The sequence below is a fragment of the Tauraco erythrolophus genome, chromosome 4, assembly GCF_009769465.1.
Source record: "Tauraco erythrolophus isolate bTauEry1 chromosome 4, bTauEry1.pri, whole genome shotgun sequence".
Classification (NCBI taxonomy): domain Eukaryota; kingdom Metazoa; phylum Chordata; class Aves; order Musophagiformes; family Musophagidae; genus Tauraco; species Tauraco erythrolophus.
This window is the reverse complement of record NC_141468.1, coordinates 186155-210947: the sequence shown is the minus strand read 5'-3', so window position 1 is coordinate 210947 and position 24793 is coordinate 186155. Positions and strand designations below refer to the sequence as shown.

Genomic DNA, 24793 nt, shown 5'->3' with positions numbered 1-24793 from the left:
GCAGATGATGCCAACCTCACCCAACAGATGATGCTCCACGCGTGGCCCCGCTGAACCCGTGGCCAGGAATGGCACTGCCAGTCCCACTGAGCACTGCACCAGTGGTCAGGGCACACGTGCAGGCACGAGCTGAGGAAGGGACCGTGCACCACGTGGCACATCTCTGTGTGCCCTCTGCCCTCGCAGGCCCCCGCAGCCTCCCTGGGCTCTCCAGGGGCAGGGAGGCACTTGTGCTTGCTCCCTGCACGGGCAAACGCCGTACCTCCGTGCGTGCGACAGCAGCTCACGGCAGTTTCACTTCTATGCCACTGTCAGACACATCCCAGGCACTAACCTGAAGTTCTGCTCCTGAGGTTCTGCCCACGACTCTCATTTACAACCCCAGAAATGCATCTGACCCAGACCCATCCAGCATCCAGCAGCAGTGTCCTCGTTTATGTTTCTACTATTCTAAGTGCTCAGGAATTTAAAACCATTTCCTCCTCCATTTTCCTTCTTCTTCCTCCTAAACTTCCTTCTCCAAGTGATGGAGGAAACAACGAGGAGAGGTGCTTTGCTGGACCTTGTTCTCACCAACAAGGAGCAGGTGGTGGAGAACATGAAGCGTCCCTTCCAGCCCTAACCATTCTATGATTCTATGATTCTATGAAGCTCAAGGGCAGCCTTGGCTGAAGTGACCATGAAACGGTGGAGTTCAAGATCCTTAGGGCAGCAAGGAAGGAGAACAGCAAGCTCACTACCCTGGACTTCAGGAGAGCAGACCTCGGCCTCCTCAGTATCTGCTTGGTAGAGTACGATGGGATAATATCCTGGAGGGACGAGGGGCCAAGAAAGCTGGATAATATTAAAAGATCACCTCCTCCAAGCTCAGGAGCAATGCATGTCAGGCAAAACCACCAGGAGGCCTGCATGGATGAACAAGGAGCTCCTGGACCAACTCAAACACAAAAAGGCCTACAGAGGGTGGAAGCAAGCACAGGTAGCCTAGGAGGAATACAGAGAAATTGTCCAAGCAACCAGAGATCAGGTCAGGAAAGCTGAAGCCCTGATAGAGTTAAATCTGGCCAGTGACATCAAGGGCAACAAGAAAAGCATCTATAGGTGTGTCAGTGATAAAAGGAGGACTAGGGAAAGTGTGGGCCCTCTCCGGAAGGAAACGGGGGACCTGGCTTCCCGGGATATGGAGAAGGCTGAGGTGCTCAATGACTTCTTTGCCTCAGTCTTCACTGGCAAGAGCTCCAGCGGCACAGCCCAAGTCACGGAAGGCAAAGGCAGGGACTGGGAGAATGAAGAACCGCCCACTGTAGGAGAAGATCAGGTTTGAGACCATCTAAAGAACCTGAAGGTGGACAAGTCCATGGGACCTGATGAGGTGCATCCGCGGGTCCTGAGGGAACAGGCAGATGAAGCTGCTAAGCCACTGTCCATCATATTTCAGAAGTCATGGCAATCTGGTGAAGTTCCCACTGAGTGGAAAAGGGCAAACACAGCCCCCATCTTTAAAAAGGGGAAAAAAGAAGACCCAGGGAACTACAGGCCAGTCAGTCTCACCTCCATGCACAGCAAGATCATGGAGCAGATCCTCCTGGCGACTATGCTAAGGCACATGGAAAATAAGGAGGTGATTGGTGACAGCCATCATGGCTTCACAAAGGGCAAATCCTGCCTGACTAATTTGGTGACCTTCTATGATGACGTTACAGCATTGATGGATAAGGGAGGAGCAACTGACGTCATCTACCTGGACTTGTCCAAAGCATTTGACACTGTTCTGCAAGACATCCTTGTCTCTAAACTGGACAGACATGGATTTGACAGACCGACCACTCGGTGCACAAGGAACTGGCTGGATGGTCGCACTCCAAGAGTTGCAGGCAACAGCTCGACGTCTAAGTGGAGATCAGTGATGAGTGGTGTTCCTCAGGGGTCAGTACTGGGGCCAGTCCTATTTAACATCTTTGTTAAGTAACCACTGGAAGGCTGGTGAGGCACTGGCACAGGTTGCCCAGAGAAGCTGTGGCTGCCCCATCCCTGGCAGTGTTCCAGGCCAGGTTGGATGGGGCTTTGGGCAACCTGGTGTAGTGGAGGGTGTCCCTGCCCATGGCAGGGGGTTGGAACTGAATGATCTCCAAGGCCTTTCCAACCCAGACCGTTCTATGATTCTATGATCTTTTTGACAGTAGGAAGTTGATGCACTACGTCAACTTTCAATGGTACTTTTTATATTTAGAAAGGAAACTGAAGAGAGAGTGCATGACCAAAAGGAGGAAGGATGCAGAGAGAGGCATCCTTGATTCTGGGATCTGCATTCTCCTGCTGTAGATGTTTGTTTGTCATCATGGTCCTCTGCACCAAGCAGGCATTAATGGGTCTATGCATGGAATTTCCCTTGGAGGGAAATCAATTACCACCCTGCATTTCCAGATGAAGAACAAAGAAGGTTCATCTATTCAAGGTCTCCGACCAAATCCACAGTAATGCTTAAAAAATAATTTGTAAAGTCCAGAGACTCAACCAGTTAACTTTTACACCGAAAAATACTCTCTTTCCATCACCTTGTAGCAGCATATCTGCTCTGCATCATGCTCCAGATGTGCAGCTTGGTGCCCACGTTAAGGAGCTGCTGCAATTCACAAACTTAACACTATGAGGAGAGGGTAAGACACCAGCACAGTGACTCCTGAGCCTCCCTGGCCCAGTTCTGTTCCTCTGGGTTTGGTCCTCGATCTCAGCGAACAACGGAAACGCCTGAGAAGACTGAGAATATAGATGATGAAAAAGACTATTTACCAGAGGTGTAACGTTACAGCGTTAGACGAATCCCATGCCCAGGATTTAGGTGACAGCCTTGCTCCACTTCCAAACAAACCTGAAACAAGGCATTACAAGGAAAGCGACCACAAAAAGGGAAAAATGAAAAGAAGATGGCAGCCTGGTGGTTTCTCTGATCAGGCTCACAGCCCGGCCCACTGAGCTGTGTGTGTGCCGGGAGCCACGGCGGAGCAGCCAGGGCGACTCACCGTGCGCGACTCACTGCCAAAGGGCGGCACGTTTGGAACTGCACGTTTGGGCACCGCAGCGGCAACGGGAGGGACCGCAGCAACTCGGCCACGGGCACGGGGAGCAGCAGCGCGAGCGAGCAGAGGGGCCCAACACTGCCCCTTATCAGACAGTTTCCAGTTTCTTATTCTTTACCAGCAAAAAGGTATATAATTAACTCAATTAAACTGTTTTCCAGAATAAAGTTAGAGAAAAAAATGTTGTTTCGTTCAAGTTCAGTATTTCTATGACCAGAGAGAGAGACCGTCGTTTCCATACCCAAACTCCGGGGAGGCAGTCTGCTACTTCCCAGGGAGCTCTACAGTGCTACATCTACAGCCAGGTTTGGGAAATGACAGAAATTGGATTAGGTAAACAGGAAATTGCTAGCAGAGCCATCCTGGTCACTGTACGCTCGAAACCATTGCACCAGGCTCCAGGGACTCTATTCCTCGGAGGCCTCTCGCACATCCTGCCTTTGCAGCCCAGTAACCGGGGACCTGGCACGCTGCGCCAAGCTCCCCGCGCACACCCGGTGCCTCCCGGGCCGCCTCGGCATCCCCGAGAGACGCTGCAGGGGGTCTGGGAGCCTCCGCGGAGGAGCCCCAGCTCTGCCCAGGCGTCTGCCAACAGGCAGGGTGCCCAGGCCCCCTTGGCAGCCCGTGGGCATCTGCCCGCAGCCACAGGAGCCATTCCAGCAGCCCGCTCCTGGCAAGCCAGTGCCACCAGACCTCCGAATGAACACCAACGCATGGCACAGGTCCAGGCGAAGAACTTAATCAAAATCAGACCGGCGCTGTGCGGTGCAGCCAGAGCCGTGCTGCCGCCCTCCCCCACGACACGGCCGTCCCCATCAGCCCCCTCCCCGCAGAGGGACACTGGGGCTCTCCAGGAGCTGCTCCCCACCCCGGTGCGACCATGGTCACCGCAGCAGCCCCGGGCGCCGCGGCACACAGAGCAGGGCCGAGCCAACAACGGCTCGATCCCGGCTTTAACGTTTCACTTACAGCACAGGCATGGCCCACCCTAAAACGCACCCGTTTAGCCCCAGTTTGCTGCGTGACGGCTGACGCGGGCGTCCGTATTTCCACGCGTTTGTAAAAGGTAGTGGTGAAACGGCCCTTCTGCCACCGGCCAGGAATTCCAGCCTGCTTTTCCTGAATCGTTCGGAATCAGAAGCGAAACATCCTCAGCTCTTGAAATCAACTCAAACCCGACAAACGTGTCGCAGCATGTCCCTTGCTGGGCACGTTCCATCCACTTTTCCCAATGAAGCAAATGCTGGCATTTACGTTCTTCCATGTCGTTTTTTCAGCTTATGCTGCATAGAAAAGCTTTCCTCTCCGATTGCTTTCCACTTCAATTTAGCTAGAAACAGAATATTTTCCTTATTATTTGCACTGATTCACTCAGAGCCGAAAGGAGATTTGAGAACTGAGAAAGTAAGGAAGCTTGTTTTCCTGCCCCAACCTATGAATAAAACCCTGGTGGGAAAGGAATGAGATCTCATTATTCTAAGAAGCTGAGGGATTTGGGGCCAGGTTTTCAAATGTATTAAGGTGACTAGACATGAAGAGAGAGCAAATGTCAGCCTCCCACTGAAAGCCAGGGGAGCTATGCAGATGCCTAAACCGCTCAGGCAATTTTGAAATCTCACCGGATACTTAGTCATTTTCTGGCACTTAAATACCTTTGAGAATTTGTGATGAGAGCCACTCATACAAACCAAATCTTCCTTTGTTTAAAAGATCAGTCAGCTTTAAATACAAAAGATACGTACTGATAAATTTACTTTTCGCCTGCTGTGTCCAGTACATTCAAGCGACATTTATTTAAGTGCTAAAGGTACAATTTAAAATGTTGCTTTACTTTAATTTAAACTGAATTTCAGCTTTCACCCAAATGCAGTTTGATACAAATCAAAAGAATAAAAAAATAATCAGAAGCCAGTAAAGGCGTCGCATCCCATTTCCTATATGAAAAAATTAAAACCTGGATGTATTTATATAAAGCTCTCTGACTGCTTAAACAAACACTCAGAACGGATCTTCCCGTGAGAAAAGCACCGTATTTAGCGCGACCACGATGGCGATTTGCACATCGATACGTTTGAATGGCTACAGCCAGAGCGAAGCAGCTGTCTCTGGGAGGAGAAAGCCCCAAGACTCTACAAAAACTCATGCTCACAAAATTAAAGACCAGAGTAAGACTCTCTCGCGCTTTTTCACGGGGTGTTTTAAGTCTCTCATTCTCCAGGCACCTTCGTGCGAGCAGCGGCACGTGGCACAGCCTGGGCAGGGGCCGGGGCCCGGGGGCTGCGGGCAGGCAGGGTCTGGGGGCTGCGGGCAGGCAGGGTCTGGGGGCTGTGGGCAGGCAGGGTCTGGGGGCTGCGGGCAGGCAGGGTCTGGGGGCTGTGGGCAGGCAGGGTCTGGGGGCTGCGGGCAGGCAGGGTCTGGGAGCTGCGGGCAGGCAGGATCTGGGGGCTGTGGGCAGGTAGGGTCTGGGGGCTGCGGGCAGGCAGAGTCTGGGGGCTGTGGGCAGGCAGGGTCTGGGGGCTGTGGGCAGGCAGGATCTGGGGGCTGTGGGCAGGTAGGGTCTGGGGGCTGCGGGCAGGCAGAGTCTGGGGGCTGTGGGCAGGCAGGGTCTGGGGGCTGTGGGCAGGCAGGGTCTGGGGGCTGCGGGCAGGCAGGGTCTGGGGGCTGTGGGCAGGCAGGGTCTGGGGGCTGCGGGCAGGCAGGGCCCAGGGGCTGTATTTCCCACCTGCCCCCTGAAAACCTTTGGGAAGTAATCCCTGTCTTTGGCATCTTCTTCCTTGTGGGTAAGGCTGCACTGCTGCCCGAGAAGGAGGAGGAGGAAGAGGAGAATCCCCGTGGAGACAGGAACCAAAGCCTGGCTCTGCCCTTACCCTTCAGCCTGGAGCCACCGGGGCTGCTGCCCGAACCGTGGCTCCGGTGCTTTGGCTCGGTTCATGTGTCTTTATCCAAAACTCCCGCCTCAGCAGATGACTCCCAAGCAAGTCTGAGGCACTTCTGCTTGCTCACAAGAGCGAGAAGGAGGTCCACACCAGCGGAGCACCAGGGACTGGGGCACCGCTCCAGCCGCCCAGCTGGCAGCCGCCACGCTGCAGCCCATTATCCGCTGCTAGCACCGAACTGCAAGAAAAATCAACACCCTCCGGAAAAGAAAACCTCATTGAGAGGAAACTGGTGCGAGGGAACAAGCTTCTCTCTCTTGAATAGAAATGAAAGAAAATAAATTAGATATTCTTCTTGCAGAAAAATTACTCTGTTGCTCGCCATTCACTGCGGGCTGGGTGCTGGGGAAGCCAACCGCGGGCACCCGGCTCGGGCACGCTGTGGGAGCGGAAAGACAACACATCCCCTTCACGCCAAGCGCATGCTGATGTTTCCAGCAATTTCAGTATCAAGGAAAGACTAATCTTTTCTTGGGATTCAGCTTGCTCTAAACAGCAGCTGAATTAAGACAAATCACCCGCTTTCCAGAGCGTGGCGGCTGCCGCAGGGTCACAGGCCCTGGAAGAGGCTGGCGAGGAGCAGCATCCTCCCTCGTGCCAGCCGTTGGACGAGCTCTCCCACAGGCCGTTCGGCAGCAGCACATAGACACCGCACTGATTCCCACAGAAACGTCCAACGATCAATTCCGTGACACACCACAACGGGCAACGGCTGCTCGCAGGCTGGCACGCAGCACCCCGGGCAGCCTGCGCACGCTCCCAGCCGTTAGATCCTGCTGGCCTGCCCTGCCTCCGATGGCTCGTCTGGGCAGAAGGAGAAGTCAGAGACAAGCAAGAGGTCTCCTGCTGCAGAGAGGCAGGACCGGCCTCGCTTGTGCCCAGCTTTGATAAGGCGGTTGCTGAGGTTCAATGTCGTTTTTGCTGTAAAGGGTGGCCCCGGATGCAGATGGCACTGTCAGCAGCGCAAACAAGCAAACAGCAAGACACCATCCTGTTCTCCACCCTCAGGTCTGGAATCCTTGCCCCAGCCTTCATCGCCTTTGGCAACATCCTCCTCCATCCCAGGCATGCACAAGCCCTCCATCCCGAAGGTGGGTGCAGCCCCCCCGCCGCTGCCTCCGTCGGCACACGCTGCACCAGCACTCGCGGCAGCTCCGGCACCCAGCACCAGCGGCCCGTATCTGACCGAGGTCCTTCACAGCCTGCGCTGGCTCCTCTCTGCTGTCCCCTCCTCCTGGCACCACCACGGCCATGGTGTGCGCTCCCCTCACCCAGGTGTGCCTCCAATGAAGACCTCCCCTGCGTCCCACTGCTCCGCAGAGCAGTGCCACCGTCCCCTCCCCACCACAGCCACCCCTCTCGCGCACTAACCCCAGCAGGAAAGGTGATGACAGCCACGCCGCAGACCTGCCGTGGGTGTTGTCCACCAAGGTGACACTTTCTCGTTGCTTCGTTGCCCTCGCTCTGCCCACAGCCCCTGCACCCGCCCCAGCCCCCCCGGGCTGCCGTTCCGTAACCATAACCGTACGGTGCGCAGCACGAGGGGACGGGATCGCCCTCTGCGGCCACCACCTCTGGTCCTGACTAGTGTCAGTCACCCACGACAGTAACGGCAAACACGCTCCTAGTAAGCACCTTCAGTGTGTTTTAAGTGTGTTGCTGCTTTGCCCTTCCAGGTGGTAATATCCCAAGTCTTCCGGTAGCACAACGTCCTTTGTGGATGTTTTGGTAAATGCCAAGATTTTTCTGCACAGATTTTCGTTTATAAGCACAATGCGATTGCCCTTTTCTAACATGCATTTTTTTCTGCACTCCCATTTCTGAGCAGTCTACTGCAATTCAGTGGGAAAAATATCTGTGAGAAATGCCGCTGCCTGCAGATCCCAAGAGGCAGAAGGGACTGGGGCTGATTGACTGATCTTCGTTACTGCCGGCAATACAAAAAATCAGTTTCCCCACTTAGAACAAGTCCACTGGCACTCCAAAAAAGGAGATATTTTTATCTATATTTATATTGTATTTTTATATTTCCCAGTTTTCTTTTGTAATGGGAGTTAAGAATCGTGTTTAAAGGTAATTAAAAGATTGAAGTAGCGTATCCTGCCTCTAAAAGTCAGACTCTAACCTCTGAACATTTTCATACTTTGCCCTTGTTCAGATGGGACCATTAGCCCCAGGCCTGACGATTTTGCACATGCCACAGCCTCAGGAGCCATCCCACCATCCTGTCGGACCTAAAGACAACCCTTCACAGCCCTTTAAATTACCACATCTCAGAACAAAACGGTATTTCACTGCCCCAGCGAGCACGTATCGCTACAAATATGATGAAGCCTCACGCCTCGAGCGACACGTACAGTCTGCACTGCCCCGCGGAGGCATCCTCTCCGGGCATCCGCTTGCCCAGAGAAACCAGCGACCCCCGAACGCGCAGACGGAACAGAAACCCCCGCACGGCCGACCCGACGCTCAGCCTGCAGAAGCCCGCGGTGGAGCAGCCAGCCGTGCCGCGAGTCGGCCCAGAGACACCCCCTTGCTGCGTGTTCGACGCGGGGAACGACCCCCACCCGGTGCTGCCCTGTCGCCAGCCCCCGCAGCATCCCTCCGGGGGTTGGGTGGCACATCAGGACTGACCCCCGGGGCCCCTTGCCCGGCAGTGCCCGGCGCACCACAGAGGAGGCGGCACAGCCGACGGGGCAGAAGCAGGCAGTACCGTGCGCTTCGCTCGGGCTCTGCGGTCCCCAGCAGCTTCCCGGTGCTCTCTGCGCTCCGCCAGCCGCCGTCCCAGAGAGGAGCCCATGTCCCTCCGCTCTCCGGCCCCTCTCACCCTCAGCCGGCTGCCAGGAGGCTGCACACGCACGCTCCGCTCTCACCCGCTCCCAGCGAAGCCGCGTCGATCTGTGCCGGGCGGGTGAGCCCCGCTGCTGCCAGCTCTCGGCGCCGGCACCGCTCCGACGAGCGGCCCGCATGAGTACGTCTCCCACTCGCAGGGGTGCTACCCCCTGCGGCTGCCTCCGCCGCCTCCATCACGCTGCATCCCTGCCGTGGGGCAGGACGAGGGCTCCTCTTCCACCCTCCACAGGCACCACGGTGCCCACGGTGCCCACGGGCTCTACGAAAACACCAGCCAAAGGAAATGCTCACCAGCATCCTCTTGATGGAGGCAAAAGGGAACGGAGATGCAGGATCTCGCTCAGATGCCATATCTTATCGGCAAGGGATGGTTTAAAAATAAAGAAACGACATGAAGGAGATTTGTTTTTTAAGTAGAAATTAAAGCACTGAGATTAAGTGAATATTTCATAAAGTGCATTTACGGCTACCACACGCTCACGGGGGAAGTCCTCAGCTGCTGCCACCGGGTCCCCCCGCGGCAGGCGCCTCCGGCCCTCCCTCCGGCATGCACGGTCTCTGGCTGGCAGGGCTCAGGAGGACCGTGATTCACGCTTCCTGGCGCCAGGAAGATGCTGAGAGCTTTCCAGATTTGCTGCCTGGATATTCTTATGCCACCAGACAGAAGCCTCGTGACTTTAATCTTCGTGAGTCAAACCCGAACTCCAGCAGCATTTTGTTTCTTGTTTCTGCAGCTCTGCAAACAAGACGACAGAGGACCTGCTGCTTCCCCCGAAGAAGATTTCCACCTTTGGGTAGGTCAAGCCCTTTGGGAGAAGGTTTTCTTCCCTTCTGCTCTACGTCTGTGGGTCCACTAGCTCAGCTCTTGCAGTTGTACCCGCTAACTGAAAAGGTACCGCCCTGGCCTGCCTGTCTCTTGCAGAGCAGATGTGACCAGAAGCAAAGCGCCGCGCGACAGACCCACGGCAGGAGCCACGCACGGGCGCCCTGTGCCCAACAGCGACGCGTGCCAACAGGAGGCCGAGGAGGAGGCACAGCACCCGGGTGCGCCTCCGCCATCACCCGGCCCGGGACACCTCCTGCACGTGTCTCGGAGCCACCGCTGTCAGGTGAGAGCGGCCGAGCAGCTGAGAAGGGCCGAGGCAGACAATGGCACACGTCTCACCAGGGGGCAAAAGGAAAACAGCCAAGAGGTGCCCAGCCCTGGCGGGACGCGGTCACTTTGCACAGGGGCTTTCCAAGGGAGCTCGTGACACACAGCGACAACGGAGCTGGCAGGGAGCCCCGAGGTCTCGGCCAGTCCCACGTCCTTCCTAAACGAGAATCCCCAAAGTTCCCTGCGTGCCTTTCCCAGTTCAGTGCCCCCCACACACGGGCCATTCCCATGAGCCTCTCCACGCCACCGCTCCCTGCCCCAGCCCTTCCCCACGCATTCTCCCAGAAAATGAGTTTGATGGGGGCTGAGAGTGTCCTCGTGCCACCCAGCAGTTCGAATGCTGCCCAGCGCGTTCAGCCACCCACTTCGCTGTGCAACGGCATCGTGCTGCCGGAGCCCCCCTCCTTCCTCCTGTCCCACAGCTCCCACACACTGCTGGCCCCGGCCTCCCAGGAACCATCAAAGTCCTCACGGGGCCACATGCCATCTTATGGCACAATTACTGGTGGCAGCAGGAATCTTCTGGTGGTCTCAGACCTCTCCGCAATCATTGTCTTAATTTCTTAGGCAAGAAGTGACAAAACAGGACCACCACAGCTATCCAGGGGAAGAGCAATGCCAGAGGGCATCCAGCCAACACATGCCCAAGGCCTGGTCACCATTCACATCCCTGACCCTCCGGCCGTGCCAGCTGGGGTGTCCCTGGCTGCAGAGCCCGGTGGTTTTGGTGGGGTGCCTCTCCTCCCAGGAAACACTCATGCATGCAAAAGCACCATTCCTGCCACACTCCTGTTCTCCAGCCACCCAGACAACGGTTCAGTGCCTGCACCATTAATCTTGGCACGTGCCTTGATCACTGCCCATGACACGTGGGGGCTGCAGTAGACCAAGAGTGCTTTCCACTCCGCATGTGGATCCTACCAGTGAAATCCTGACCCAGACACATGGGTTAAAGCTGGAGATACGGCCACAAGCCCGTGTGCAAGGCGGAGGCGTGCTGCAGCCTCTCGCTGGGGGAAGGGAAGGCATGCTCCTCAATGAGCACCATTGTGCTCGCCAGGCGTTTAGTGACTCCTCCATGCCAGAGCATAAAGCTTCTCTTCAGCCAGCCCATCATGTGCTCCTCTGCCTGAGCACCCCACGGAGAGCTGCCCCCATGCTCTCCCGCACACCCGCCTGTAAGCACCCGTAAGCAGTGCGAGCCTGTCCCTGTGTGGGCACCATGCCATGGCTCGATGGGGTCCTCCAGCTTGTACCCTCACCTAAACCACCCCAGGCTTCAGCAAGCACCACCCACTCCTGGGGAGTGCTTTGCAGCCTGGCAGTAGGGCAAGACCGAAATATCCCAAAACATGGTATCCTCTCTGTGATCGTCACCATGAGTGCTGAACATGCTACCAGGGCTTTGAGCTTCCAGCTAGACTCCAGCCTTACCTTTGTATGGAGCTTGGCAAACTGCTTGTCATCCAGCAAAGTCTGGGTGTACACACGCCTTTTGTACCGGAACTGCAAGAGGGAAGAATGTCAGACATGAGATGAACAAAACCCACTCAGCATCAAACCGCTCTTGAGCAGCTCCAGTGAAAGTCATCTTGCATGAACACATTCAGTCTCCATCTGAAAACAACAGGTACAGAATACACCGTTCTCCGTCATAATTTGCTCCAAGAGTTGATTGCTTTCCTCACTAAAGAAATTCTGATCAGCTTTTCATATTAATCTGTCTGGTTTCAGCTTCCAGACGGTGTAGGCTTCGTTCTGCTTCTTCCCAATTAATTAGAGATCTCTAACAACAGAATGGGTTTCCCCAGGATGGTTCTTATACGAGTGGTCTTGAGTCGACTTCCCTGTAAGCAGGCTGAGCTCTAAATCTCTCCTTGAAGGATCTTCTGTTCTCAGATCACTTCTGCTGCTCTTTTCTGTGCCATGCCTCTTTCCAGCATCCCTTCAAGTACGCTGACTGTCACCCACACACTGCTCCACTACCAACCACTTCCACCCCCACCACTCCTAAAACCAACTCACTGCTCGTCAGGGTACACACTGAAGAATTACAGGGTCACATCGTGCCACAGCATCACACTGGCAATTACCGTTAGGTTTCTTGACCAAAAGGCTCAAAAAATTTCTTTAGAAACTTTGTTTTTCACCACGAGAGTCCTTCCTTTGCAAGCAATCCTCGTTCCTCGTCATTCGGTGACTTAGTGCATACTTTGATGGGACCCCCACTTATCAAACGACAGAGACATCGATACATTCTCTGCCAAACTTGGTGTGATCAGGCTTTATCGGCAGTGATTTTACTTTTACACCCAGATCCCTGAGTGCAAATAACCACCTCCAGCTTGACATTGGTCCCTGGGAAACCCCCCTAGAAACACATCTATGCCGTGATGACCGCGGTGACAACTGCTTTTTGGTTAATTTGCCAGCGGCACTTGTCCTGCTGACGTTTTATAGTGCTAATCCTGAACTTGAATATCGTGTAGAACAAAATCAAGTACCCCCAAGTGGCTGCTACCTTTGTGCAGTTATCTTTATCAAGCAGAATTACAATTTCCTTAAAGAACGAAATTGGATTTGTTTGACTGGATCTTTTTTCAACAGATGAATTGTATTCCGAGATTTTGAATTGCTACGAGCTTAATCCTCCATCAACATTTCATTATTCCAGCTGGAACTGACACCAAGTTATCTTTGGACTGCAGTTACTAAGCTCATCCCACTTACTTTTCAATACTGGCAAAATATTAGCACATTTTCAGTCTATCACAAACTTGTACTACTGGGCAGATGTTTTCTCACACAATTTTTTTTTTTTTAATCATTCCAAGGCAAAAACTGTCTCGCCCACTGATTTACAGACGTTGGTCCTTTGCAGATGCTGCTGGTGCCAGGGATCCTCTGTGCAGTCATGGCAGCACCCTTCAGCAGCACCTCTTCACCCCCACGGGGCACCACGCCAGAGGGTCTGCAAAGGAGATGCGCCCCCAGCCTGGGCAGCGCTCCGGCTGAGCTGGGGCAGCGCGGCTCTGCCACCGCTCGCTTTCGGCTGCCCGTCCGCACACGCCGGCCCAGGCGGGCTCGCCCACGGCTGCTCTCCAGCATTCCGCCCTGGGGAAGGTCCCGCAGGGCTCCCAGACGCCCCAGGCCAGGCAGGCGGGGGCCGGGCAGCGTGTCAGCATGGCAGGACTGAGAGAGGGAAGGCTGGCTACATGGGCGTTGATGTCAGAGCAACGCACGGTGCCAGCCAGGCTCAAGGGGAAAGCCTCATCTGAGAAGAGCTGCGTTGCACAACACGTAGTCAGCTGCTCCCAACTGCGCAGTAACGCTGCTGAAGAAGTGACTGGGGTCACTTAAGGGGCTACAACAGAGTTGGAAAAGGGCTTTGGACAAGGGCGTGTAGTGACAGGACATGGGGCAATGGCTTTACACTGAAAGAGGGGAGATTTCCATGAGATCTAAGGAAGAAATTCTTTCCTCTGAGGGTGGTGAGGCACTGGCACAGGTTGCCCAGAGAAGCTGTGGCTGCCCCATCCCTGGCAGTGTTCAAGGCCAGGTTGGATGGGGCTTTGGGCAACCTGGTGTAGCGGACGGTGTCCCTGCCCATGGCAGGGGGGTTGGAACTAGATGGTCTTCAAGGTCCCTTCCAACCCAAACCATTCTGTGATTCTATGATTCTATGAGTGAAGTGGCCCTAAGCTAGTTACAACCCAGCGGTTTTGCTCCAACAGCTCACCCACAGACCGGACTTGCACAGGGAGAACGTACAGCCATATGAATTTCCAAATCTCATTCAAATTTGCCAGGTGCATGAACTAAATGTGTGATGTTTAATAGCAGTGAGAACACAACGGTGCGTTCTGCATGCAAACGAAATAACTACCTCATTAAGAAGGACACATAAGCTTCTGACAGTAGATAAAAACCAGTAAGATAATACGTGACACAGTCAATATCACCAAATGTGCTGGAGGGTAACTGGATCTGAGCAGATGGGCAGGCAGACCCCAGTGCACGTTGCTTGACCACAACACCCTGCGTTGCAGCTGCTCTTTTATCCCAATAAAGGAATCTGGAGTACCCACAGCTCCCCATCGCATAGAACAGATCCAGCAGCCCACCTCTCCAGGGAACTACTGCAGGTACCTGCTTTGGAATGTAATTTTTCTATCAATATGCACAAACCCCTCATTTACCTGATTACCTTCATATGCAGCCTGAGGGCTAATTTATCTTCTGGGTCCAAGAAACCTCAGTGGCATCAGCTTAGGATTTATGTCTTTGTAAACAGACTCTGGATTTTTGGTGCATCCTGCAGTGCTCAGCTGCCATTCTTACAAGGTTATGAAGAATCGAGATGACACACAACAAATATCCATGTCAAGTCTGCATTTAGATGTGAGTGCTAAGACCTTAAGCGTGGATATTACGCTAAATTATACAAAAACAAAGTATTAAAGCCTGTATAAGGAAAATTAAGGAATTTACTGCCTCATAGGTTTATTTGCAAGCATTCTTAATGTTGTTCCAAATGTTTTTGTCTACATTAAATGTTAGTTTGCTAAGAAATTGTGCTGCACTGTCTTTCCAAATTAGTCAGGATTAGTTATAATAACAGCATTGGCACTTGCATTTATAAGAGCTCGTGCGGCTTAGGCGTGTAATGCGTTCTAAATAGACTTTGTGGGTAAAACATAGCACAAGATCCCTATATTTAGAAGTCCACGTGCAGGTAACTGGAGTCCCACGACAGTCCGTGGGGATGTCCACAGTGACAGTCAATGGAGCCCAAAAATCTCTGCAGGTCACCCTCAGAGTACACACCTACATGTGATCACCTGAATCCCAGCTCAAGGCAAAACCTATAGTGAATGTAAGTACAGAGTTAATTTGGTTAATTTCTGCTCTAGTTAATTTTCTGGAACAGAAAATAGTATTGATTATCCTCCATGCTCATCACACAAATGAGGCCCCCACAGGGACAGGCACTTGCTGTCAAAGCACACAGACGTATTCCAGTCTCTACAGTAACTGTAAATCAAATAAAATACTGAACCCAAGTCCTTCAGCCTCATACTGAAAGATCTCCCTGTGATTTTCCCTCCGTACCTACAAGACTGACTTTCCTTCTCTTATTGCAATTTCCCACGACAGTTTTGCACCACTAGTCAAAACGCAATTTTGATCAACAGGGTCAGAACAGAGGGAAGCTGTTTCCCAGGGCGGAGACAGATGTGATGGAGCTCTTGAGCAGACAGAGTCACGAGCAACTAAAACTCAGAGGTATTTGTCTCAGCGTTCCCTCAACGGATTCTCCGTGAGCAAACACACACCCACACACATTTCTGTGCTTGCACTCCTGGGAGGGAAACGGAAAAAAACGGGGAGGGGGACGGAGGGCGTTAATACTTGTGGTGCCTGCAGAGACTGCAGTGGAAGGGATCACACAAGCCCTACACACTCATGTACACAAATACACATGTATGCATAGATGTAAATACAGATACACAGACATTTTTAAAAAAAAAAGACAATGGCTACCTCCAAGTAGGGGACAGGAGTGTCTGGGTTCAGGGGGTACTCCCTCAGCAGGCGCTCCTCATCCAGAAACTTCCCAGCCCTGCCGTTGAAGGCCGGCTGGAAGAGCCCGTAGTTCAGAACATCCTTCAGGCTGTGGTTCAAGGTGCAGAGGATGCGCTGCTTGGAAACCCACACGGGAACGTCTGGATTCAGCCGTAGACACTTCTGTGGAGAGACACAGAGGGCAGTTGGAGCCGAGCACCACCAAGGTCCCGCACCTCAGGGCTGCACCCAGAAACAGTCACCACGAGAACAAGAAGGGGGATAAATGGGAAAGCCACAATCTTTTCCGTGTCAGTGGATTACAGGAAGGAGAAAAAAAGTTACGAGAAGGATGAGACTTAGCAGATACCCCCTAACGTATTTTGCAAGTTCAAGGCAGACTCAAATCCTGTATGTTACAACATCCTATAAAATATGAGAAGCAGCAAAGAACATTTTATGGCCTAGTAACAGTATAACAGCAAAATTTCACTTAAAAATCCCCAATGGAGCATAAGGAGTCTATGGACTTCTCCACCACGGGCTTCCCCAGGTGTGCGAACACGCGAGGGATGAAGGGCAGCCCCGCGAGCCCTGGCAGGAGCTGAAGCCATTCCCCAAGGTCTTCCTCAACGGGAGGAGAGAAGAGCCCTCTGCCTCCTCGTGCAGAAAGCGATGCTCCCCCATCTCGCCCTGGGACTGCCGCGGGTTTCCTGGGTGCTGTAAGCAGTTTCCCTCCCTCCTCAGGACCCAAGTCATCAAATATTTACAGTCCATCACCCTCAGGCTGTATTTCCAACAGCTGCGGCCCCCACTGCCGCACTCCTGGCTGGCTGCAGGCTGGGCTGCGGTGCCAGCAGAGCCCGCGGGCTGTGGGAACCCGCTTGGCCAGAGCCCACTAAGCTCCAGCCCGGCACATGGGCAGCCCCTTCCCCGTGTCCCCTGTGCCTGGCGGCAGGGCAGCAGGCTCTTCGCAGCATCCGCTCCGGCGGGTGAGGAGCAGGAAGGCACGAGGGTGTCATGCTGGTGGCACCAGAGGTTGGTGTCACAACAGCCTGTCCCCATCGGCAGCCACCGTCCCCCCTCCCAGGTCCCTGGGTTTGCATTTTGGCCCTCAACCTTTCCTCGTTCCGGTCACTTTGTTTCCCTCCTTGTTTGCCTCTCATCCCCCTCCACACCTTCTGCAGGAGGAGAAGACAGCATTTAGTCTTGTTCCAGCGTTTCATTTCAAAGCCACAGCCTGTCAGCCCCGTTTAATGCTCCTGATTTTTGTGCTGGAAGGCAAAGTGCACAACCACCCTCCCTGCCTCTGCGGTGCTCCCCCACCAGCCACCGCTCTCCCAGGCTGAGTCCTGCCCCCACTTATCACGCAGAGGCATTCCACGTGTCTGCCCACCATTGTGGACCCCTGGACCACTCCATCCCATTTGCAACAGGAGACTGGAGGCGCACGCCGTGTCCGAGGGACAGATGCCGCACGGATCCACGCAGCAGCACAAGCGCGTTTTGTCCATGAAGGTGTTGGAAGAGTTGAGGCCCGAACACAGACATCTATTTGGATTTCCTGACAGACAGACTGACCTGATCCCCACCTTCTCCATGTGCCCAGCAGCATCTCCAGTGTGACACACCTGCAGAACCGGAGCTCCCGCCACTACCACACTGTGTCTCCCCCAGAGCAGGAGAAGGACACTCACACCCTCACTCACCCCTTCAGCCCCACTTCCATCTTCAGAACTTTACCCCAGCGCCTGTTTCGGTCCTTTTTCCCCTTAATAGCATCTTTTTGGTTCCATGAATTAAACAGGAACCGTTTTGAAAAATTTCAACAGTTTTGCCCAGAGAGAAGCAAATGATGCCGCTGGGCCGCCGGGCAGGAGCCCACGGAGCACTGGTGCTGCCCAGCACGGTGCCAGCCCGCCCGCCGGCACACCACCACCCGGGAAAGCCACCGCCCGAGACAGAAGCCACCGAGCTGACGTTACGGCTCGTTTTGCTCGGGCACAGTTAACTGACACTTGGCAGCGCGTTTGTGCTGCAAACAGAGGTCAGCGTTATCCATCTCATCGCCGACCGCGGCAGTGAGTCAGTGGCCATCGACGGCGGCGCGTCCTACCGTGGGCGTGAAAACCAGGAGCTCAGAACCTTTGAGAAACGCCGGCTCTGTTCTCTTTCAGTCCCCCAAGAGAAGCAGAATATGCATCATTCTTTCAGAGACCCATAAACAAAAAATAAAAGTCGTCTATACCTCTCTGCATGCTTATTTAGCCTCTAGGATCCTTCCTCACTGTCAAATTATGTCGTTCAGTATTAAAATATGCAGCTAACAGGAAATGCACACGTGCACAAGCACAAGCATTGGTTGAAGGAAGGTCTCAGCATAAAACCCACAGAATTTTATACCAAACTTCATACTGCAGAGACATACTCCGGGGAGTATTGCCACTTCCTATGTGAGAGAGGGACAAACTCCCACCCCCCAGTGTGTCTCCTTCGGTCTGTAACTGGCGTCGGAATTCAGAAAGAAGCAAACGCCTGCGTCAGCCGTGAGGTCGGAACGCCGCACAGCCCTTTGTGGGCAAATCCAGCACTTCAATGTCTCTTACGACTCGTTCTCCAAACACCACCACGTGTATTAATGACTTTCTCATATTGGAGATCTCGCAACCGAACTCACTTATTCCACTCCACGATGCAGCCCAGCCACGCCGGGAGCAACCCAAAAACATGAGGTGAATCCCACAACCCCCTTCCAGAGGGGCTGCAAGGGACATCTCTGTGAAGCCCGAACTCCAAAGCCTGCAGGGATTAGCAGGAGAAAGCTGCTCTGTGCACGGGGACCGGGCTCGCTTTGCTGCAGCAGCCACAGCAGGGAGGGCTCCTCCGCTTCCCAGCCCATGGACGGCTCCTCCGCTTCCCAGCTCATGGACGGCTCCTCCGCTTCCCAGCCCATGGAGGGCTCCTCTGCTTCCCAGCCCATGGAGGGCTCCTCTGCTTCCCAGCCCATGGAGGGCTCCTCTGCTTCCCAGTCCATGGAGGGCTCCTCTGCTTCCCAGCCCATGGAGGGCTCCTCTGCTTCCCAGCCCATGGAGGGCTCCTCTGCTTCCCAGTCCATGGAGGGCTCCTCTGCTTCCCAGCCCATGGAGGGCTCCTTCACTTCCCGGCTCACGGAGGGCTCCTCCACTTCCCAGCCCATGGAGGGTGCGTTGCTCCCCTCCAGCCTCCCGCATGGCTGGGACAGCCCCAGCAGCTCCCACCCGGCACCACGCCAATGTTGGACCCAGCAGGGCTTGGCCACCCAAGCCACAGACACCGTGCCAGGTGCTGGATCTGGATCCCTCAGGAAGAGGTGGCTGAGCTCAGACGGTGTGGACCACCACAGCACTTCACAGCACCTCGCTGGGGCGCGAGGAACCGCAGCCCTGCGGGTTCCCACACTCAATCAATGGTAATTTCAAAAGGAACCAAACTGCCTCATAGGGTCCGGAGCCCACAGGGGAAGGAAAGGTCTCTGCCCTCTTCCTCCTGACACTTTCCTGGAACGAGAGGCTTGATGCTGCTCCTGGTGTCAGTTCCCAGAAGACCACGCGGTGCCAGTCCCGCGTGCCAGCGGCACAGCACCCGCAGAGCCCTCCCTGTGCCCGGGGCAGGTCCCAGAGCCAGCGGGCAGGCTCGGAGGAGGGCAGGGTGGGAGCAGCTTTCGGAACAAGTTGCTCACTCTGGTTTGCAGTTACAAGCGATAATTTCTTTCATACAATTATAAGCTCTGATCACAACAATCAAAGCCTTAGGAACAACTCCTGACAGAAACAGCTTCTCAACTTTAGACAGCACAGATGCCTCCTTCCTGAGGAAGAAAGAGCTCAGAGCTTCAGATTCAATCCTCAGCAACGCACAGGATGACAGACAAGATCTATTCAAGAGCCACCCTGCAATAATGACAATAAAGAACTTACATTCAACCATCCCTTAAGAGCAAAAAAGCCAAAAATTCTTCATCGAAGAGCACACAAATGAGAAAGAGCTGAAAGGAAATTAAAAGAAGCAGCTGAAAAGGTAATGTGCTTGCAGGCAGCAGGGAGTATATCTCATAATATCACATTAGAAGCTCTGAGCAAATGTATGGCAAAAATGAAAAAACAGCCTGTAAGAGGCCCCTACAGAAAGACGAAGCAGCCAAACCAACAGAGCAAAGAATCTATCAAAAGTGAAAGATTTCCTTTAGAAAATGGGAGTCGCCTCTGAATGGGAACAGAAAGAGCACAATCCTGCCACACCACGTGCGAAATGACGATGGCATTGAAGTCCCAGGAACTAACAAACACGGAGGAAGAGGGGAGCCTGACGGAAAGGGGGTGAGGCCGGCGAGCGACCGAGGCAGCAGAGTCATCCGAGGGGGTGTCCTGCAGCCCTCCCATGAGGACTGACCGCGGATGGGCTCCTCGCTGGCCACGGCCGCAGCGTATGCCAACACAAAGGGTCTCGCGGACAAGGAATAAAAGCTCCCCAGTAGATGCAGGAGCACAACTGTGAGCGGCACTGATGGCCCGTGCCCGGCGCTGGCCGTGCTCCGCACCGCACCATGCAAACCCTGCTGGGAGCAGAGCACAGGCAGGAGGGACTCACGCCCAGGAGGGGCTCCAAGATTCTGCTCTCAGAATCTCTGCTCAAAGGCCTGGCCTCTGTCCCAGGAACACGGACAGGAACTGGGACAAACATTCATGTAGCTGAAAAATCCACTTACTCTCCGTAGAGCCGTGCCTCATGCCGCGAGAGAGCCTGGAGGAACCCCACGCCCCAGAACAGGGCGGCCGGCTCACCCATACGCACACACATTTCCACAGTGTCTCAGGAAGGTCCCTTGCTGGCATAAACTGAAGTGCCAGAGCAAGAAAGCGCTCATGTGGACTCCAAACGGACAAGGAAGACAGCAAACAAAGGCGAAGGTGAACCGGCGGGTTTCCTGACACCGGCATTCCGCAGCGCAGCCAGCGGGGCCGTGCTGGGACCCAGTGAAGCAGTGCAGAAAGGGCTGCTACGACACTCAGGAATTGGCAGCACATCCAGATCTTCTGTATCCCACGCGGGGCTGGTGGCCCTGTCTTTTCAGGAAACAACAGAAACAGGAAAAAAGCAAAGGGAAGGAAGACAAAGGTGACCAGAGGCACAGAGCAGCGAGTCTGAACTCCGAGCTGGAGCAGAGCATCCCGGAGCAGCAGGCAGTGCTCCGCAGCATCCAGGCACTGGCACGGAGCGAGCAGCAGCTCCATGTAACACCAGGGCTGGGATGAAGTTACAGGAACACACGCTGTACATAAAACAAACAAGCCCAGATGACTTTTTCACCTTTCCTTAAAAGATTATGCTTGGTTTTCTCCAATTACACTTTTTTTCTTCCCAACTATTTGTTAATAGGCGGTCCCCTTACGCAGCAGCTTCGGCAGCAAGCTCTCCCTGTGCAGACGTCCCTGCCCCTGGGGCAGATGTCACCGGTCCCCTGCGGTGTGTGAAATCCCACCGGATCCTCCTGGCCTCCCTCGCGTGCCAGCAGAAGGGACGAGAGCCACAGGACAGCCCTGACCAGGAACCGCCCGGAGCAGCCTCCCCAGCAGCTCCCCCAGCCCCCCCAGCCCGGGAGGAGCCAGCAGCTCCTCCTGGCCAGGGACCCTGCAACAGGCTGAACATCACGAGCACGGCTTGTGTCCCTTCGTGGCCATGGGCCGGGGCAGGAGCTGGGCTCTGCGGGGACCAGGGCAGAGCAACCACCGCTCTGCGTTTCCATGGAGGAGAGGAGAAACCAGCACAAGCGCTGGATGCTGGTGAAAGGCAAACTGGGACCAGATAAGAGAGCAAGTTGTGTATGCTGGCAAAACAACAGGAATTTCTGGGCTGAGATCACCTCCTGAGGAAAGCTCCGGCCCTCTGCTGCGCTAAATGCCATGCTGGGAGAAGCTGCCTCCACCAAAAGGAAACCAGATAAAGAGCTGGAGGGAGGTTCTCAGCTCCCCGCAGGAAAGCGCCCGGTGCACGAGCCCTTCTTGCAGCTGTGTGCTGTAGGTAACAAAGGCTCTGTGGGTTTTCCAGTGAAACGGCTGCTGCTTAGGAGGCCGTCTGGAAGGACATTGCTGCCTGTTGTATCACCCCCTGGAACTCACCCCGGAGGCAGGAAGCCACCCAGTTACTGCTATTGAAAAGACAGGAGTCCAAGAACCCCCTTGCCACAGCTCTCCAGCACTGACAGTGCCAACCAGCCCCATCCCAGAGTCCCACCAGCAGCACTTGCAGAGGAGCAGCTGCCTCTGATACAAACGCAGCTTGAAATGAATGTTTAAAGAGATTCAGCTCCTGATTAACTCCAAGTGACTGGTTCAGGCAAAACCTCCTTCTTGCACAGAGCTACAACAGCTTTATTATTAGCCACCTGCATGGATGGGGCTGCTGGAGAGCAAAACCACCGGCCCGTTTCATCCAACTGCTCAACGTACTCAGAGAGTAGTGGTCAACGGCTCGATGTCCATGTGGAGAGCGGTCACGAGTGGCGTCCCTCAGGGGTCCGTGTTGGGCCCGGCCCTCTTCAACATCTTTGTCGGTGAGGTGGACAGTGGCATGGAGTGCACCCTCAGCAAGTTCGCCGATGACACCAAGCTGTGTGGTGCCGTCGACACGCTGGAAGGGAGGGATGCCATCCAGAGGGACCTCGACAGGCTGGAGAGGTGGGCCCGTACCAACCTCATGAAGTTTAACCAGGCCAAGTGCAAGGTCCTACATCTGGGTCATGGCAATCCCAGGCATAAATACAGACTGGGCGGAGAATGGATCGAGAGCAGCCTGAGGAGAAGGACTTGGGAGTACTGGTGGACGAGAAGCTCAATATGAGCCGGCAATGTGCTCTTGCGGCCCAGAAGGCCAACCGCGTCCTGGGCTGCATCAAGAGGAGTGTGGCCAGCAGGTCAAGGGAGGTGATTCTCCCCCTCTACTCTGCCCTCGTGAGACCTCACTTGGAGTATTGCGTCCAGTTCTGGAGTCCCCAACATAAGAAGGACATGGACCAGTTGGAGAGGGTCCAGAGGAGGGCCACGAAGATGATAAGAGGGCTGGAGCACCTTTCCTATGAGGACAGGCTGAAAGAGTTGGGGCTGTTCAGCCTGGAGAAGAGGAGGCTCCGGGGTGACCTTATAGCGGTCTTCCAGTACCTCAAGGGGGCCTACAAGAAAGATGGGGAGAGGCTGTTCAGGAGGGCCAGTTGTGATAGGACAAGGGGTAATGGTTTTAAAATAGAGGGAGGTAGATTCAGGTTGGATATTAGGAAAAAATTTTTTACCATGAGAGTTGTAGAACACTGGAACAGGTTGCCCAGAGAGGTGGTGGATGCTCCATCCCTGGAGACGTTCAAGGCCAGGTTGGATGAGGCCCTGAGCAACCTGATCTAGTTGGAGATATCCCTGTTCCTTGCAGGGGGGTTGGACTAGATGACCTTTGAAGGTCCCTTCCAGCCCTAACGATTCTATGATTCTATGATTCTAACTCCTCACACAGAAAAGACAACACAGAGGGAAATGCAAAAGTGTTGCACCTGTAAACCAAGCTGAGCCCACCAAAGAGCCCAAGACAGGTTAAAGAGATGACTATTGCCTTCAGAGACCTGGAAACGTTTCCTGCTTGGCTCATTGCAACACCACAACCACAGCCACACAAAAATAACACGTCTAACTCGTGATCAGTTGGAAAATGAGGGAAGCTTTAGCTCTATCCAGGGCTGAAAAAAGCCACGTAGAGCAAAGCTTCTTCTGGAGAAGAGGGAATAAGATCTTCTGTCCATCCAGCATCAAGACTGAGACATGCTAGTTGGATAGATAGGTCCTAATAAACACATGCAAAAGAGATACCGAACTTCTCAGTATAAAGGAGCAAATGGAATCAAGTTTGACTAGAGAACAGAAGAAACCAGTGAAGAGACACTGCAGTCACTCAGCACGCCCTGATTCAGCAAATTCACAGCCAAGAGGGCCCGTAAGATCACCTCGTGTGAGCAATGTATCACTGCCCCAAAAGTTTCAACCAGTAACTCCCACGATGAACTAAATTACTTGAATTTGGCTCACAATTTCCTGAAAAGCATCCAACTTGAGTCTAAAAACATCCCATGATGGAAACCATGCTCCCTCCTTGGAAAAATTAATAAGCAAACACTCCTCCTCAATGAAAAAAGGTGTGTCTTAGTTCGCATTCGATTTCCCTTGTTTAAACTTACAAAATAATCATTATTTCTTGTCATATCTTTCTCTGTGACACCGAACAGCTCTTTAGCACTCAGTTTCTTGCTACACTGGCAGCCCCCATTTAACACCGTCACCTCTCCGTCTTGTTTAGGCTGAGCAGAAGAGGCTGACGGTCATAAATTGTAGCGCATTTTCTCCAGATCTCAAATAATTTCTGTTGCACTTTTCAGCACCCTCTTTAATTTTAAATACACTTTTTAAAGTGCCGAATCAGAGCCAGAGGCAATATTCCAGCATCTGTCTCCCAGCTGTCATATACAGCTATAAAATACTGTCCTCACCTCAACTCACCGTCCCCTCGCTTCCATCTCCAGGCAGAACATCAGCACTTTTCACCAAGTGTGTGCCAGTTTGGGTTCAGTTTATTCTGACCATTCCATCCCTTCCAGACGGCCAAACCCCATATTCTTTCCAGGATACAGCTCCCTGTTTTCTACATCTGTCATGAGTCCTTAGCTACCTGCAAAACTCTGCATTTGAATGAAGTAAAGACAATTTATTTTGATGCGCGCAGGCCTAATTTGCTCTACATGTGTATAAAAAAATACGAGAAGATGGGGATGCAGCCTCCAACAACCCCAAAGCAGCAGTTGTTGAAATAGGAGGAGTGTGGGGCGAATGGACCACAGAAAGTGGCCAGACTTTGTGCACAACAGCACGTCCTTTGGCCACTGCTGGAGACGGACGCTGGGTCAGACACCCACTGGTTTGGCCCATGGGGCTTTTTTGTGTTCGTATTCATGGCACCTATGGTCACATCTTTATTCATAACTCCACTACTGCTTTTAGTTATATGAAAAAATTGTCAGCAGAGGTAATATATTCACTCCTGCTTCTGTATTTTTATACTTAGCATATTGCAAAACAGTCACTTCTAACGTATCCTAAGAACCTGATCCATAAAGATCTTACGAATCGGTTCACAAG

General features: G+C 53.7%; 1 protein-coding gene across 2 annotated transcripts in view; it reads right to left on the bottom strand.

Moving 5' to 3' along the window:
• The window catches only part of SHANK3 (SH3 and multiple ankyrin repeat domains 3), a 343838-nt gene that overhangs the window by 284709 nt on the left and 34336 nt on the right, over positions 1 to 24793 (bottom strand). For both annotated transcript variants that reach the window (XM_086609695.1, XM_086609696.1), the window contains exons 2-3: positions 15567 to 15770; positions 11457 to 11528 (exon numbers count right to left, since the gene is read on the bottom strand). In XM_086609695.1, the coding sequence (XP_086465821.1) occupies positions 11457 to 11528; positions 15567 to 15770 (276 nt within the window). The remainder of the gene's footprint in view (positions 1 to 11456; positions 11529 to 15566; positions 15771 to 24793) is intronic.